At 46.1% G+C, this 14,501-nt stretch overlaps 1 protein-coding gene across 1 annotated transcript in view; it reads right to left on the minus strand.

Moving 5' to 3' along the window:
* Positions 1–1,237: 1,237 nt before the first annotated feature.
* Positions 1,238–14,501, minus strand: part of LOC134360030 (ubiquinol-cytochrome-c reductase complex assembly factor 1) — a 188,601-nt gene continuing 175,337 nt past the window's right edge. The window contains exon 9 of the mRNA XM_063074049.1: positions 1,238–2,154. Coding sequence (XP_062930119.1) covers positions 2,020–2,154 — 135 coding nt within the window. The 3' untranslated portion in view covers positions 1,238–2,019. The remainder of the gene's footprint in view (positions 2,155–14,501) is intronic.

A 14,501-nucleotide genomic window follows, 5' to 3' on the forward strand; every position in this document is an offset into this window, starting at 1 on the left:
AGGTCCTCGGGTCTGATCTTGCACTTCCTTAAAGCATTCTTCATCTGATCCTTACAGGGCTTCTTCAGCCCTCCAGCTGAGCATCGACCATGATGTAGTTGGCCGTATAACACTCTGCAGGGTAGCCGACATGGGGGCATCCTTATCACGTGCCCAAGCCACTGCAGCTGGCACTGGGTGATCATGGCCTCAATACTCCTGCAGATCAGAGGTGGAGACCTGTGCAAGGAAAATCGCGGTGGCAAGGGTGATCCCAGGACAACTGGTCCCACATCTCGGCTGCAGGAGGCTGCCGGGTCCTTGGTCTGTTAAGGCCCGCCTATTGTACGCCGCCAGCGCGTTGCTTTTCTGTCAGGGTATGCTCCCTTAGCCTTGTCTCAACAGACTTACCACAAGACAGTGGGGTTATTTGCCCTTAGCTGGGACAGTGGTTGATGGGTGCCAGGGCGTGTCCACACAGTGGTGGGCCTGCACGCCACGTCTCTGGGGCCCACTGCTGCTCCGCGATCTCCTGTAGTTTGGGTGGGAGTATTTGCTCACAGGGTGCGTGTGAAGCATCTAGTGCATTAGTGCAGTAGTGTAGTAATGCTTGTAGTTAGTGCATGCTGCATAGTGCTCTCGGCTTGCTACTCTCTGCTTACAGCTATTGCCGCTGGCTACCTTCTTAATAGAGGGTGAAAAGAGGAGCCGAGTGTGTAAGCCTCCTCCTGCCAGTACAGAGCCTCTCCACCACCAAGACTCCTGCAGTGCCTCCTCGGGGCCACACACGGAAACTGGGTATCTTACGGTCCCAGGCTAAACAACAGGGGATGAGATCCCAGTGAGTTCAAAACCAGGGTTCCCGATACTTGCAATCCAAGTTATTCAATTACTGAGAAGTCCATCCCAAGTATATTTCAAAAACAAAAATAAACTCTCCCAATTGCGAAAGGAGGAGGGTTGAGTGTGGAGCTAGCAACCCCATCCAGTAAAAACCCAGAGCTACAGAAACGCTGACAGGAGCTCCAAAGACCTCTTCCCTGGGAGGGGAAGGACCTTCGCCTGAAGGCATATGAAGTTGTGTGGTGAAACCAGAAGCCACAGGGACAGAGGACTCTGGCGAGCTGCTGTTGGCAGTCTATGTCCCAGTAGGTGTGATGGGCTGAATAAGAAGAACAAACATGAACTCTCCTGGGAGAAGCTGAGCTGAGTGTGAGAGGGCACATGGGGCACTCTCAGCCTTTGGCTCCCTTAATGACTTTGGCTACTAATCCTGCTCTCTAAGAAAAAAAGTTTTGCATTATGTAGACCCATTCTACACCACTTTTCAGCCAATTTTTGACATAACTAGTTAGTTTGTGTGCAGAGGAAACTTTGGTTTTTTATTGAAACAATGTATTTCTCATACGCAGCACCCTGCTTTACAGTTTGTTCTTGCGATTTAGGATTTTACTGAGGTTTTCCAGTCTAAAATGAAGACAACAGATTGGTTTACGAGCTTTGTTCAACAGCAACATTTTACATCAGTAATGTGTGCTTTATTTTCTGTTCACCTTGCCTGCACGCCACACTTTTCTACAGGTTTGAACCTTAGGCTCATTTAGCTTAACAGAGGCCACATCGTTAGATAACCGACAGAAAGGATTAATCATAAGATTTCAGCTCAGTCAGTTTCCCACATTGCCTGAAACGCAAGACATACCTTCTCCTTTTAAACCGTGTCCACTAGGCTGCCCAGAGACCAGCTTTAGCTTGGTTCGGCTCGGATCAAGTCTTTGAGGAAGATCCCTTTAGTGAACCAGGAAACAATGCAGGGTAGGAGCAGTACCTGTCTCACCCACTCAAAGAGGGGAACATTTCTAGTAGGGGACACAGAACCCAGGAGTAGAACCGAACCAGTGGATTGGGTTAGGGGGCAGGGGAAAAACCCAGGAATAAATACAATTCTGTTTGAAACCGGATTGAGAAGTCGAGTTGGCTTAGTCACAGGTTACGATTGTCACTGAACGCTTTGGTGCCTGACAGGAAGGCGCACTCGAGTCAGAGGCCCTCGTCGTTGTAGGCAGGTGGGTCTGGCTTCAGGATACTCTGGGGATTGTCCTCGAGCAGAGGCCTCCACTTCACCTCCCCAGTCAGCAGCAGGTCCTCTCCATTCATCGAGTCCAGGTACTGGATCTGAGGAGGGAGAGCAGAAGGTCAGTCACACTGACAGAATCAGAATCAGGTTTATTATTATCATTTTACTGACAGTGGTTTACAGTGAGAGACCATAAGACATAGGAGCAGAATCAGGCCATTCAGCCCATCGAGTACTTCCATCATTCCATTTCGACTTACTTATTATCCCTCTCAGCTCCATTTGCTTGCCTTCTCCCTTACTAATCAAGAACCTATCAAACTCTGCTTTAAATATACCCAATGATTTGGTCTCCCCACAGCCAACCGTAGCAAAGAATTACACAGATTCACCACCCTCTGGCTGAGAGAGGTAAAATGTAGAGATGTGCCAGAGGAAGACACAAAGAAGGGTACAATTACAGTGTTTAACATACATTTAGAACGGTGCATGGATGGGAAAGGCAGAGAAGGACATGTTTAAAATGTGTGGGATTGCACAGTGGAATGTTTTAGAATGCCTGTGATTCCTTCTGCTGTCTGTAAGCATAAGAACAGGCCCTTCAGCCCACAATGTTGCGCCAAACCAAATAAATTAATCACCAAATGGCCAAAAAACTAATCCCCTCTGCATACACAATGTGCATATCCTTCCATTTTCCTCACATTATGTGATGGGGTGAAGGAGTAGGTAAATAGGGGTATAGACTAAGAACAATGATTAATTAATGATCAATCACCTTAGCTTACTGTTTTAGACAGTCACAAAGAAGCTTTACCCAGCGACCGGTGAGGTACTAGTCATGGTTCTCTAAAGACAGGCAGTGGCTCAAATAAGGAACTCTCTGATCTTGCAGAAGCAGCTCAAGGTATAGCTAAATACGGGAAGTATAGTGTAAGGGTTAGAATATTCAGGAGAAAAGGGGAAGGGTCCGAATGAGGAACTGATGGGCCAGCTTTGGCTTAAAATAATTATAACTAACTGACCAATGATTATTTTACATTTAATTGTATCTTAGCATGTGATTGAAATGATTCTAATATTATCTAAACTTATAATCGTAAGATTTCCTGCTACCTGATCAATGTTATAAATTGTGGAGAATTGTGTAATTCGGGGGCAGTGTCTGGACTGGTTCTTTTGGGAGATCAGTCTGTAATTTCCCCCACAGCATGCTATGAGTAAAGAATAAAGGTTTGAAAAAGAATTACGTGTGTTAGTGTTTTTGTGGTACTTTTGTCTTTGCATCAGTCGGTCCAGTACGACAATTTGGCGAGCCAGCCAGGAATCCAAGACGAGGGTCTCGTGAGACGGTTTCAGTGGTCGACTCGGTGGCGGTGACCTGAGACAGGTGGGCCCACAAGGTAAGATTTACCTTGACCTCTCTCATTAATTGCCCACCTTGACGATCCCCTCGTCTGGCGGGTAATCCTCTGACGGACTCCTTTCGAAACCTGAGGATCGTCCGAGTACCACAGGTTAAAAGAGAGCTTAGAGTCACTGACGAGGTATAAGGTAAGGTAAGGGGTTAGAGTCCCCGAAGAAGTATTGAGAATATTAAAGCCTGCCGGTGCTAACAAATTGGGTAGCAGAGGTAGTGATGTATATTATTTTCTTTGAGTGTGTTACAGCAAATTGGTCAGCGGGTTAGTGGCAGTAACCTATTACATTTTGGAGCTGGTAACCATTCTAATTGGTGTGGGGGGTCGGGGCGTGTAGTGCAGTAAATTGACCAGCACAGGGCAGAGCAGACGTTTGGCCAAACACAGGGGAAGTGGCTCTCCTCTGCAATCTATCGGGATGCTATAAATACGTTTTGGGGTATACTTGTGACAATTTGCCTGTCTCAGCACCCTGCCTTAGACCGGTTGTTAAGAGGGGAAATCCCCCATGCGAAGGTCAGGATCTTGAAGTGGGTGCAGAGAGACATGGCACAACATTAACAGGGAGTGGGGGTTATAAATTATAAGGTGGTAAAGCTGCACTCTTAAGTATCAGCACCCAGCCTTAGACCAGTTGTTAAGAGGGGAAATCCCCCACGCGAAGGTCAGGACCCACCTGATTAGGGAGCATGGGGCTAACATTAGATAAGTCTGTAAATAACACGCCATTGATTAAACTATGTAAAGATGACCCAGAGAGAGAGAATGATTACCGAAGGTTATCAGCATGCCTAAATAAGAAACTGGGGAGTGTAATTTGGCCTCTGGGTGGATCATAGGATTTAGATAAGTGTCTAAAGGGTAGAAGAAGCAATTTGAAAGCGTAATACCGGACAAAAATGGAAAGTTTTAACGTCCAATTGAAGAAAAACGGCCGAAGAATTAAATAACAGATCTAAGCATAGTAGTTGGGAGCATAATGCACGTCACAGAGGGATTAGTGTATGTGACAATGAAGGAAATTCGAAACCGTGGGAGATATTAAAAGGACTGTGTGAGGATCATGATAAGAATAAGGAAAAACAGGATAGGGAGACAAGAGATAGGGGGGCTAAGGATAGATGGAAGGATAATGATGAAGCCAGTAAAAGTAAAACTGAGGTACCTCTTGACCTGTCTGGACTGCTCCTGCCCTTTAATGAAAGTGAGACTGAGGAGGAGGAGGTATGGCACATTCCCGTTGCCAGCATTCAACCCCAACCCACGGCGCCACCACCCCCATATAATGTTACTGCTGCCCAACCCCAGGCACCTCCGAATCCTTTTGGTGGGAGAAGGCCCCCTGACAGACCCTGAAACGGATACTGATTATGACTCTAGTATTGAAAATGATGATTCCGAAGACTCGAGACCCAGAGGGAGAGGGATCCCTGGGCAATTTCCCAGCAGGACCGTTCCCAACCCTAGGGTAGGGCAGCCGAACCAGGCAGCTACTGTGCAGGTTTATGGTCCTTGGAGGCCCCAAGAAATGTGTATGATCATGAATTGGGCCTCAAACAGGAAAAATAATCCCTAGGGATTTATCGATTATACGATTGGTTCAATCCAAATGTTTCAGGCGACTCCCCAGGATCTTTTTAGTTTGTGCTGCATGGCTCTTACAACCAGTGAGCAGGAGAAATGGAGAGAAGCTATAGGGGATCATGCCAACTGGGAGTCCTTTTCCGCCGCAACCCCACTCGCAGACCAGGTGAATAAAATAAAGAAGGCTTTGCAGCGTCCTGTAGACATCGTTAAGGTCCTTGAGTGCCGCCCAAAGGTGGGAGAAGACGGCTGCGATTTTTGGGAAAGGTCTGCTCCCTTTGTGCAACCTATGCTGGAGATGCCGCCTATAATGCCGGCAATACTTCGCCCCAGTTTAATTCGATGATATTGCAGTGCCTTCCCGAGGATGTGCCCAAGGCTATTAGAACTGATATGGACTGGCCTGATAGGAATACGCAGGCCATGAAAAGGGCAGTTGAGCATTTTTGGAGTCATGCAGGGATTCCAAGCCAACCAGAGTAAAGCATGAAATTGTGCAGCCTATACATCCAGTGGTCCCTACAACTTTAAGCAACATTCCACCGGACTCCCAAGTTTTTACTATAGTAGATCTGCAGCATGCGTTTTTTTTTTTGCGATACTCCTTGCTCCTGAGTGACAGTACCTTTTTGCATTTACCTTTCAAGACCAGCAGTAAACTTGGACTAGGTTACCCCAAGGGTTCATGCACTCCCCGACCATTTTCTCGCAGATATTGCATAGGCAGCCTAGACATTTACAATTTCCCGGGGGCTCTACGGTAATACAGTACATAGATGACCACCTACTGGCTAGCCCATCAGAAGCCTCAAACGTGCAGGGCACCAATACGCTTCTGAATGCTCTACATTCACGGGGATACGTGATCCTGCTCCAAAAAGTAAAGAGAGCCCAAAGGCAAGTGAGATTTCTGGGAACCCTTTTGAGTGCAACCGGAAGGCAGCTCACCCCAGAAACGGTGACCCCAATCCTTGCAACCTCCCTGCCATCTATGCTGAAAGCCATGCGTGCTTTCCTTGGGCTGGTAAACTTTTGCAGACAGTGGATTCCCAATGTTGCTTTGTATACAAAACATTTGAGCCCTCTGGCTTCCAGTTCACTTATGGGACCCCTAGAGCTAACCGAGTAACAGAAAGGAGCCTTTGAGGAATTGAAGAAATCCCTCTCGAGAGTGCCTGCTCTCGGCTGCCCACTCTATGACCGTCCGTTCCAGCTCTTTGAGAATGTTTTAGATGGCTGCACCATTGCAGTGCTCACTCAGACTCATGGGGATAGACGCAGGCCTGCTGCCTATTATTCCACTAAGTTAGACCCCGTAGCACAGGGATTACCCCCCTGCTCGCAGATGCTCCTGGCCATTTACTCCCTAGTCACGGCTGCTTCCAACATCACCCTCCAACAGCCAGTTACAGTGTATTCGTCCCACACCACTGTAGCGCTGCTGACCACCCACCAAACCCAACATCTGACTCAGGCCAGACTATGCCGTTGTGAAATAGCATTACTTCATAACCCACTCCTCACCTTTGCATACTGTGATACCATCAACCCTGCTGCACTTTTAGAGACGACACCTGTTGAGTTGACTGAGCCTCCTCATGACTGTCTGCTACGGAACCATTTCCTCACCTCCTCAGGGACCCCCATCCAGAATGCTATGTGTGTAAGGAACCTCCTTCAGGCCATACTCCTCCCCGAAAAATTAGCCATTATTAAATGTTCAGCTCATCTAAAAGACGAATCTGCAGTGACTAAAGGAAATAACAGGGCCGATTTGGCTGCCAAGCAGGCTGCGCAGGAGGCAACCGCTATAGCCTTAACTGCAGAACAATTGGCCTTCACCCTGACTAAAACACCACGAGCGTCGGGCACTCCAGACAGGGCTACAGTTCAAAAACTCCAGGGGGGCGCCCCTGATTCAGAAAAACAACTTCGGAAGACAAACAGATGTGTGCATTCGCTGTCCACAGGCCTCTGGCATACCCCATTTGGCCAAGTTTGTATTCCTAATGCATTGCTGGCTATGTTGCTCGAGTGCTTGCATACGGACACCCACCTTGGCAAGGGGGGAATGAGTAATATTTTGTTCCGCACATGGTGGCACCCCCCAGGCTGGAGGAAGCTGCTGCGGCAAAAATAAAAGCCTGTTTGATTTGCGGGAAAGGGAGTAGAGTGTGCCCCAGGGAAAACCCCCTTTGCCAAGTGGCCCTTTTGAATGTATTCAGCTTGATTTTATCGAACTACCGCATGTGTACTGTTATAAGCATTGTTTAGTGATTGTAGATGTGTTCAGTAAATGGATTGAAGCCTTTCCGACCACCAATAATAAAGCTTCTACGTTGGTAAGGCTGTTGCTTACAGAGATTATACCGAGATCCGGAGTGCCCAGACAAATAAATTTGGATAATGGCCCCCACTTTGTAGGAAATATAAATAAAGAACTATGTGAGGTGCTGTGCTTCGAACAGCAGTTTCATTGTGCTGACCACCCGAAGGCTGCAGGAATAGTGGAACGGGCCAACGGCACCCTGATAAACAAGCTAAGTTAATGTCCGAAACCGGACTGAGTTGTCTGAAGGTCCTTCGCTGGCTTGATACCATATGAGAATTACCCCACACTCCACTACAGGGGTACCTGCAGCTGAAATTGTTTATGGGCATCCTGGAAGGACCTCATGGGATGCTGACATGCAGCCTCCCACCCAAATTGATCTAAATGTCATGGGGGATGAATTGCAGAAGTACTTTCGCCAACTAACTTCCTCTCTAAAGTTTCTTCACTCCCAGGCACAGAATACCCTTAAGGAGCCTGGAGGTCAGGGAACGGAGGGGCTGGAGTTGAAAATTGGAGACTCGGTACTGATCAGGGATTGGGAGCGCTCCAAGCTTGGACCCCGGTGGAAAGGGCCATTCCAGATACCTCTGCAAACACCGACAGCCGTTAAGGTTCGAGGGCTCAACTGCTGGATCCACCTAAGGGTTTGCAAATGATGGGCTCCGCAGGTGGACTAAAGACTATTACTGGACTTTTCACTATCATAACTACCTCTGTGGTATTAAGCCTGGAGGACAATTTATTTTATAAGACTCATATGTGCATGGTAACCGTACTGCATGTTATCCTTTGGTAAAATCTGTAGAAGTATTGTTTGTTGCTAACCCATCAGGGCTAAATTGGGCAGAACATGACTTAATAGTGGAGGATAGATCAGGGGCAGAATGTAAGGGGATAAGCGGAAAGCTTAAAAGAGGGGCTATGGAAAAGTGCCTCAAGAGAGTGGGTGGTGAGACTACTGGCGAGGGCATTGGGGATTATCCCTTCTGTTTTGCAGGAGAAGGGGGAGGGATGCGTCTTTGTCAGGGTTCCCGTGGAGATACCTTGCCTGAAGAAACATTGTCCAGACTGCCGATGTACAATTGACCAGGGAATATTCTCTTGCAAATGTATCCACGAGCAATGCGTGCCCGTCTTTAAGGGAATTCAGTATGTATGTGGATATTGCAATGGGACTCATGTGTCAGCAGGTTCAGGGACTTCTGAATACTCCTCCCTGTATCCATAGGAGCACCTGTGGTATGATAAAATAGTGAGATACAAAAATACCTGCTACCAGGCCAAGACAGGATATGTGTTATTGTTCATAGAAACATAGAAAATAGGTGCAGGAGTAGGCCATTCGGACCTTCGAGCCTGCACCGCCATTTATTATGATCATGGCTGATCATCCAACTCAGAACCCAGCCTTCCCTCCATACCCCCTGACCCCTGTAGCCACAAAGGCCATATCTAACTTCCTTTTAAACATAGCTAATGAACTGGCCTCAACAGTTTGCTGTGGCAGAGAATTCCACAGATTCACCACTCTCTGTGTGAAGAAGTTTTTCCTAACCTCGGTCCTAAAAGGCTTCCCCTCTATCCTCAAACTGTGACCCCTCGTTCTAGACCTCCCCAACATCGGGAACAATCTTCCCGCATCTAGCCTGTCCAATCCCTTTAGGATCTTATACGTTTCAATCAGATCCCCCCTCAATCTTCTAAATTCCAACGAGTACAAGCCCAGTTCATCCAGTCTTTCTTCATATGAAAGACCTGCCATCCCAGGAATCAATCTGGTGAACCTTCTTTGTACTCCCTCTATGGCAAAGATGTCTTTCCTCAGATTAGGGGACCAAAACTGCACACAATACTCCAGGTGTGGTCTCACCAAGGCCTTGTACAACTGCAGTAGTACCTCCCTGCTCCTGTACTCGAATCCTCTCGCTATAAATGCCAGCATACCGTTCGCCTTTTTCACCGCCTGCTGTACCTGCATGCCCACTTTCAATGACTGGTGTATAATGACACCCAGGTCTCGTTGCACCTCCCCTTTTCCTAATCGGCCACCATTCAGATAATAATCTGTTTTCCTATTTTTGCCACCAAAGTGGATAACTTCACATTTATCCACATTAAATTGCATCTGCCATGAGTTTGCCCACTCACCCAACCTATCCAAGTCACCCTGCATCCTCTTAGCATCCTCCTCACTGCTAACACTGCCACCCAGCTTTGTGTCATCCGCAAACTTGGAGATGCTGCATTTAATTCCCTCATCCAAGTCATTAATATATATTGTAAACAACTGGGGTCCCAGCACTGAGCCTTGCGGTACCCCACTAGTCACCGCCTGCCATTCTGAAAAGGTCCCGTTTATTCCCACTCTTTGCTTCCTGTCTGCTAACCAATTCTCCACCCACACCAATACCTTACCCCCAATACCGTGTGCTTTAAGTTTGCACACTAATCTCCTATGTGGGACCTTGTCAAAAGCCTTTTGAAAATCCAAATATACCACATCCACTGGTTCTCCCCTATCCACTCTACTAGTTACATCCTCAAAAAATTCTATGAGATTCGTCAGACATGATTTTCCTTTCACAAATCCATGCTGACTTTGTCCGATCATTTCACCGCTTTCCAAATGTGCTGTTATCACATCCTTGATAACTGACTCCAGCAGTTTCCCCACCACCGACGTAAGGCTAACCGGCCTATAATTCCTATTCTATAGCTACCATCACTCTGCCTAACCTTCTTGCAGTAGGAACGATTGGACCACTTTCTGTTCCCAGCCCTCAGGTTGCCCATGTTCGATGGTGACTGACAGCTCGAGCCGTGAGTAAGGAATTCTGTGCTGACTGGAGGAATCCTGTTACTCTGGGCTATGGGTTTCTGAGCACTCTCTCTCTAGGGGATTCAGCAGGAATCATAGCTGCAAAGAACTGCAACTACCTCATTTGCAGGCAGGCAGCATTGGGAAACAGTACGATGGAAAGTCTGGAGGCTGTTAACAGAGAACTGGTGGAGTTGCGACTCTACGCACAGCAGATCAGGTATGCTGTGGATTATCAGTTGGCCCAACAGGGAGGGGTATGTGCTATAGTCGGAGACAAATGTATCACCCATGTTACTGACGAATCATACAACGTGACCCATGCCATTCAGTCTATTAAGAAACAATTGGATGATTTCAGGCAAGGTTCGGAGAAGGGGGATGGCTGGTTAGGATGGTTGCAGGGAGGATCATGGGGATCTTATTTACTGCATGGGCTGATTATTCTCATTGTTATAATTATTGCTTGCTGTTTGATAATGACCTGCCTAAATGCTGGCTGCCGACTTTTCACGGAAAGACTGATGGCACTCTGCTCATGGTATGATAAAAGGGGGGAATGATGGGGTGAAGGAGTAGGTAAATAGGGGTATAGACTAAGAACAATGATTAATTAATGATCAATCACCTTAGCTTACTGTTTTAGACAGTCACAAAGAAGCTTTACCCAGCGACCGGTGAGGTACTAGTCATGGTTCTCTAAAGAGAGGCAAAGGCTCAAATAAGGAACTCTCTGATCTTGCAGAAGCAGCTCAAGGTATAGCTAAATACGGGAAGAATAGTGTAAGGGCTAGAATATTCAGGAGAAAAGGGGAAGGGTCCAAATGAGGAACTGATGGGTCAGCTTTGGCTTAAAATAATTATAATTAACTGACCAATGATTATTTTACATCTAATTGTATCTTAGCATGTGATTGAAATGATTCTAATATTATCTAAACTTATAATCGTAAGCTTTCCTGCTACCTGATCAATGTTATAAATTGTGGGGAATTGTGTAATTCGGGGGCAGTGTCTGGACTGGCTCTTTTGGGAGATCAGTCTGTAACTTCCCCCACAGCATGCTATGAGTAAAGAATAAAGGTTTGAAAAAGAATTACGTGTGTTAGTGTTTTTGTGGTACTTTTGTCTTTGCATCAGTCGGTCCAGTACGACACATGTGCCTAGCTAAACATTTCTTAAGAGTCCTTAACGTACCAGCCTCCACCACCACGCCAGGTAGCACATTCCAGTCATCCACCACTCTCTGTGTAAAAAAAATCTCTGCCGCCCTTCCCTCCTTTATTTATTTAGTATTTGTCTTCTTTGCACAATGTGGTTATTTGTCCATCTTGTCATTGATTCAATTGTGTTTCTTTGTATCTGCTCCGTATGCTAACAAGAAAATGAATCCCAGGGTTATATATCATGACATATATGTACTTTGTTAACAAGTTTACCTTGAACTTTGAACTGTGACACCATATTTCACATTCTGTTTTCTTTCTATATCTCAATGTACTGATGTGTGGAATGATTTGTCTGGATGGCTTGCAAAACAAATTTTTCTTCTCTTATAGAGTCAAATAGTATGGAAACATGTTCTTCAGCCCATCTAAGCTAGTCCCATTTCCCTATGTTTAGTCCATATCCCTTTAAACCAGGGGTTCCCAATCTTTTATTATGCATGGACAAATACATTTAAGCAAGGGGTCTGTGGACCCCAGGTTGGGAATCTCTGCCTAAAGTCTTTCCTATCTATCTACTTGTCCAAGTACCCTTCAAATGTCGATAATGTACCTGCCTTGACCTCTCTCATGGTAACTCAGTATACGTGACAATGGTAAACCAATACCAACTCACAGGTGCATCATGGGAGGAAGGGCGGATTATACTGGCTTCATTTCTCCACTTATATTGGTTCGATTAGAGAGCATGTCCCATGAGGAAACGGTGAACGAGCTTGGGAGCGAAGAAGGATAAGCGATGACTTGATTAGAGGTGTACAAGATGAAAAGGAGCATAGATCGGGTGGACAGCCAGCTCCTTTTACCCAAGGTGGAAATAGTTAATAGAAGGGGTCATGGATTTAAGGTGATTGGAGGAACATACAGGAGGAATGTCGGAGAGTGATGGAAGCGTGGATGGTGGTAGAGGCAGATACAATAGGAAAATTTAAGGAACTCTTAAACAGGCACATTGGAGACAGAAAAGTAGAGGGCTTTGTAGGAGGGAATGGTTAGATTGATCTTAGAGTTGGTTAAAAGGTGGGCACAACTTTGTGGGCTAAAGGGCGTGTACAAGCTCCTCTATGCCCTTCGATCATTCTTGGTGTCAGACGGAGGATAAACGTAGACATGACCTGTTGTACCAAATAGCCCATTTCTCTGGTTTAAGTTTGTTGTAACCGCCTGAATGTTGGGCGGGGGGGGCGCGGGGTGAAGGGTAGAATTCTACGAACGAGGCTAAACACAATTATCCCCAGGCCTTAACAAAATTCTGTAATGAATTGTCCGTACAGGCCAGCGCACACTTTACAAACTGGACCTGAACTGCAGCACAGATATAGAAATGTATGTGTGGAAGTTGCAGCAAGGAAAGAGTTAAAGATGGTGTGCTAACAGAACAGAGCACACACACTCTGTGTGTCAAATTCACTCAGACAACAGTCAAGATGATAAGCTGACAGAGACAGTGTCCAGACATAGTGCAGTTACCCAGGCTGAGCACGGCCCTTGAAAGCCTAACTCCTCTTTGTACAGCTTTTCTGTTCAAGCCTGGGAACCAAGGTCACCAAGCATACCCAGACAAGATACAAATGCAAACAAAGGGTTCTCAGGCAATACTTACTATTGGACAGGTATCTTACTAATTCTCAAGTATTATTGGCCTTTAACACTTAGATTTAATTGGCTATTAATAGCTGAAATATGTAAACACGAGGAAATCTGCAGTTGCTGGAAATTCAAGCAATACACACAAAATGCTGCTGGAACACAGCATGCCAGGCAGCAGCTATAGGAAAAAGTACGGTCCACGTTTTAGGCCGATACCCTTTGTCCTTCGAAGGGTCTTGGCCCGAAACGTCGACCGTACTTCTTTCTATAGATGCTGCCTGGCCTGCTGCGTTCCACCAGCACTTTTTGTGTGTAGCTGAAATATGTACTATGATTGGTACTTCAATATGCAAATGATGGGATTCAGAAATACACAAGGTTTCTATTGGTTCAATATCTGTCTGCAACTGTCAATAGAAACTACATTTCTTTTGTTCAAACTTCAGAACAGTTATGTGATAGGGGCAGAATGCATGACTGGCACCAGGCTACCCGCCATCAGGGACACATATACAGAAAGGTGCCAGAAAAGGGGCAGTAACATTATGAAGGATCCCACCCTGCTCATGGACTGTCTGTCCCACTCCCGTTGGGGAGGAGGCTACGTTGCATCCATACCAGGACAACCAGACTCAAAAACAGTCAGGCTGATCAACACCTCCACCCATGAACCCACCACTGTCAGGAAATGTAGAGGAGGCTTGATCCAAAAGCAGAGCAGTGGAGGTGATCCACCAGTAAACAATACTTACTAATAAACTGCAAAATAATGAGCCACAAGGGGTCATAAAACAAGAAAGGATGGATACTTAACATGACAAGGCAACAAGGTAACTGGAGACTAGGAGCAACTGGTTGAGGTTGGCTGGCTCGATGGGTGAACAAGGACTGTGGATGAGAGCTGGGTTTAAATAGGCTGCAGGTGACTCCTGCTAGTTGCGGGGAGACTAGAAGGAGCCTGCCTGAGCAGGCCTGACAACCACCACTACTTTATCATTCCTGTCAGTCTCCTTATGTACAGACACTCCTGTGCCTAGCGTCACTTTATGGACATACAATCTAGGTATATAAGATATATTTATTGTGTTCTTTATGTACTGCATTTATTTTGTGCTGCATCAGATCCGGAGTAACACTTACTTAGCTCTTCTTTAAACTGTGTACTGGAAATGACATTAAACAATCTTGAATCTTGTGCATGAGTAAACAAAGTGTGATTGAGGAACAAGTGCAATCGTCAGAGTCCAGATAACCGATGACACCATATGCACCAGGTTACTGCACTCCACTACATTACTATGGTTGGAAGGAGTTTGCTTCAGTTTTGACTGACACTGTGGAAAAAAAGATGAGAGGAAAAAGAAGTTGGCAGTAAGGAGAAGTGAAAGGTGGACACTGGCATCACAGCCTAGTTCTGTATAGATCTGCAATTCCCCAGCTTTGCTGAGTGACCTTGCCTGACTCTATGAAA

This window comes from Mobula hypostoma, chromosome 2, assembly GCF_963921235.1.
Source record: "Mobula hypostoma chromosome 2, sMobHyp1.1, whole genome shotgun sequence".
Lineage (NCBI taxonomy): Eukaryota > Metazoa > Chordata > Chondrichthyes > Myliobatiformes > Myliobatidae > Mobula > Mobula hypostoma.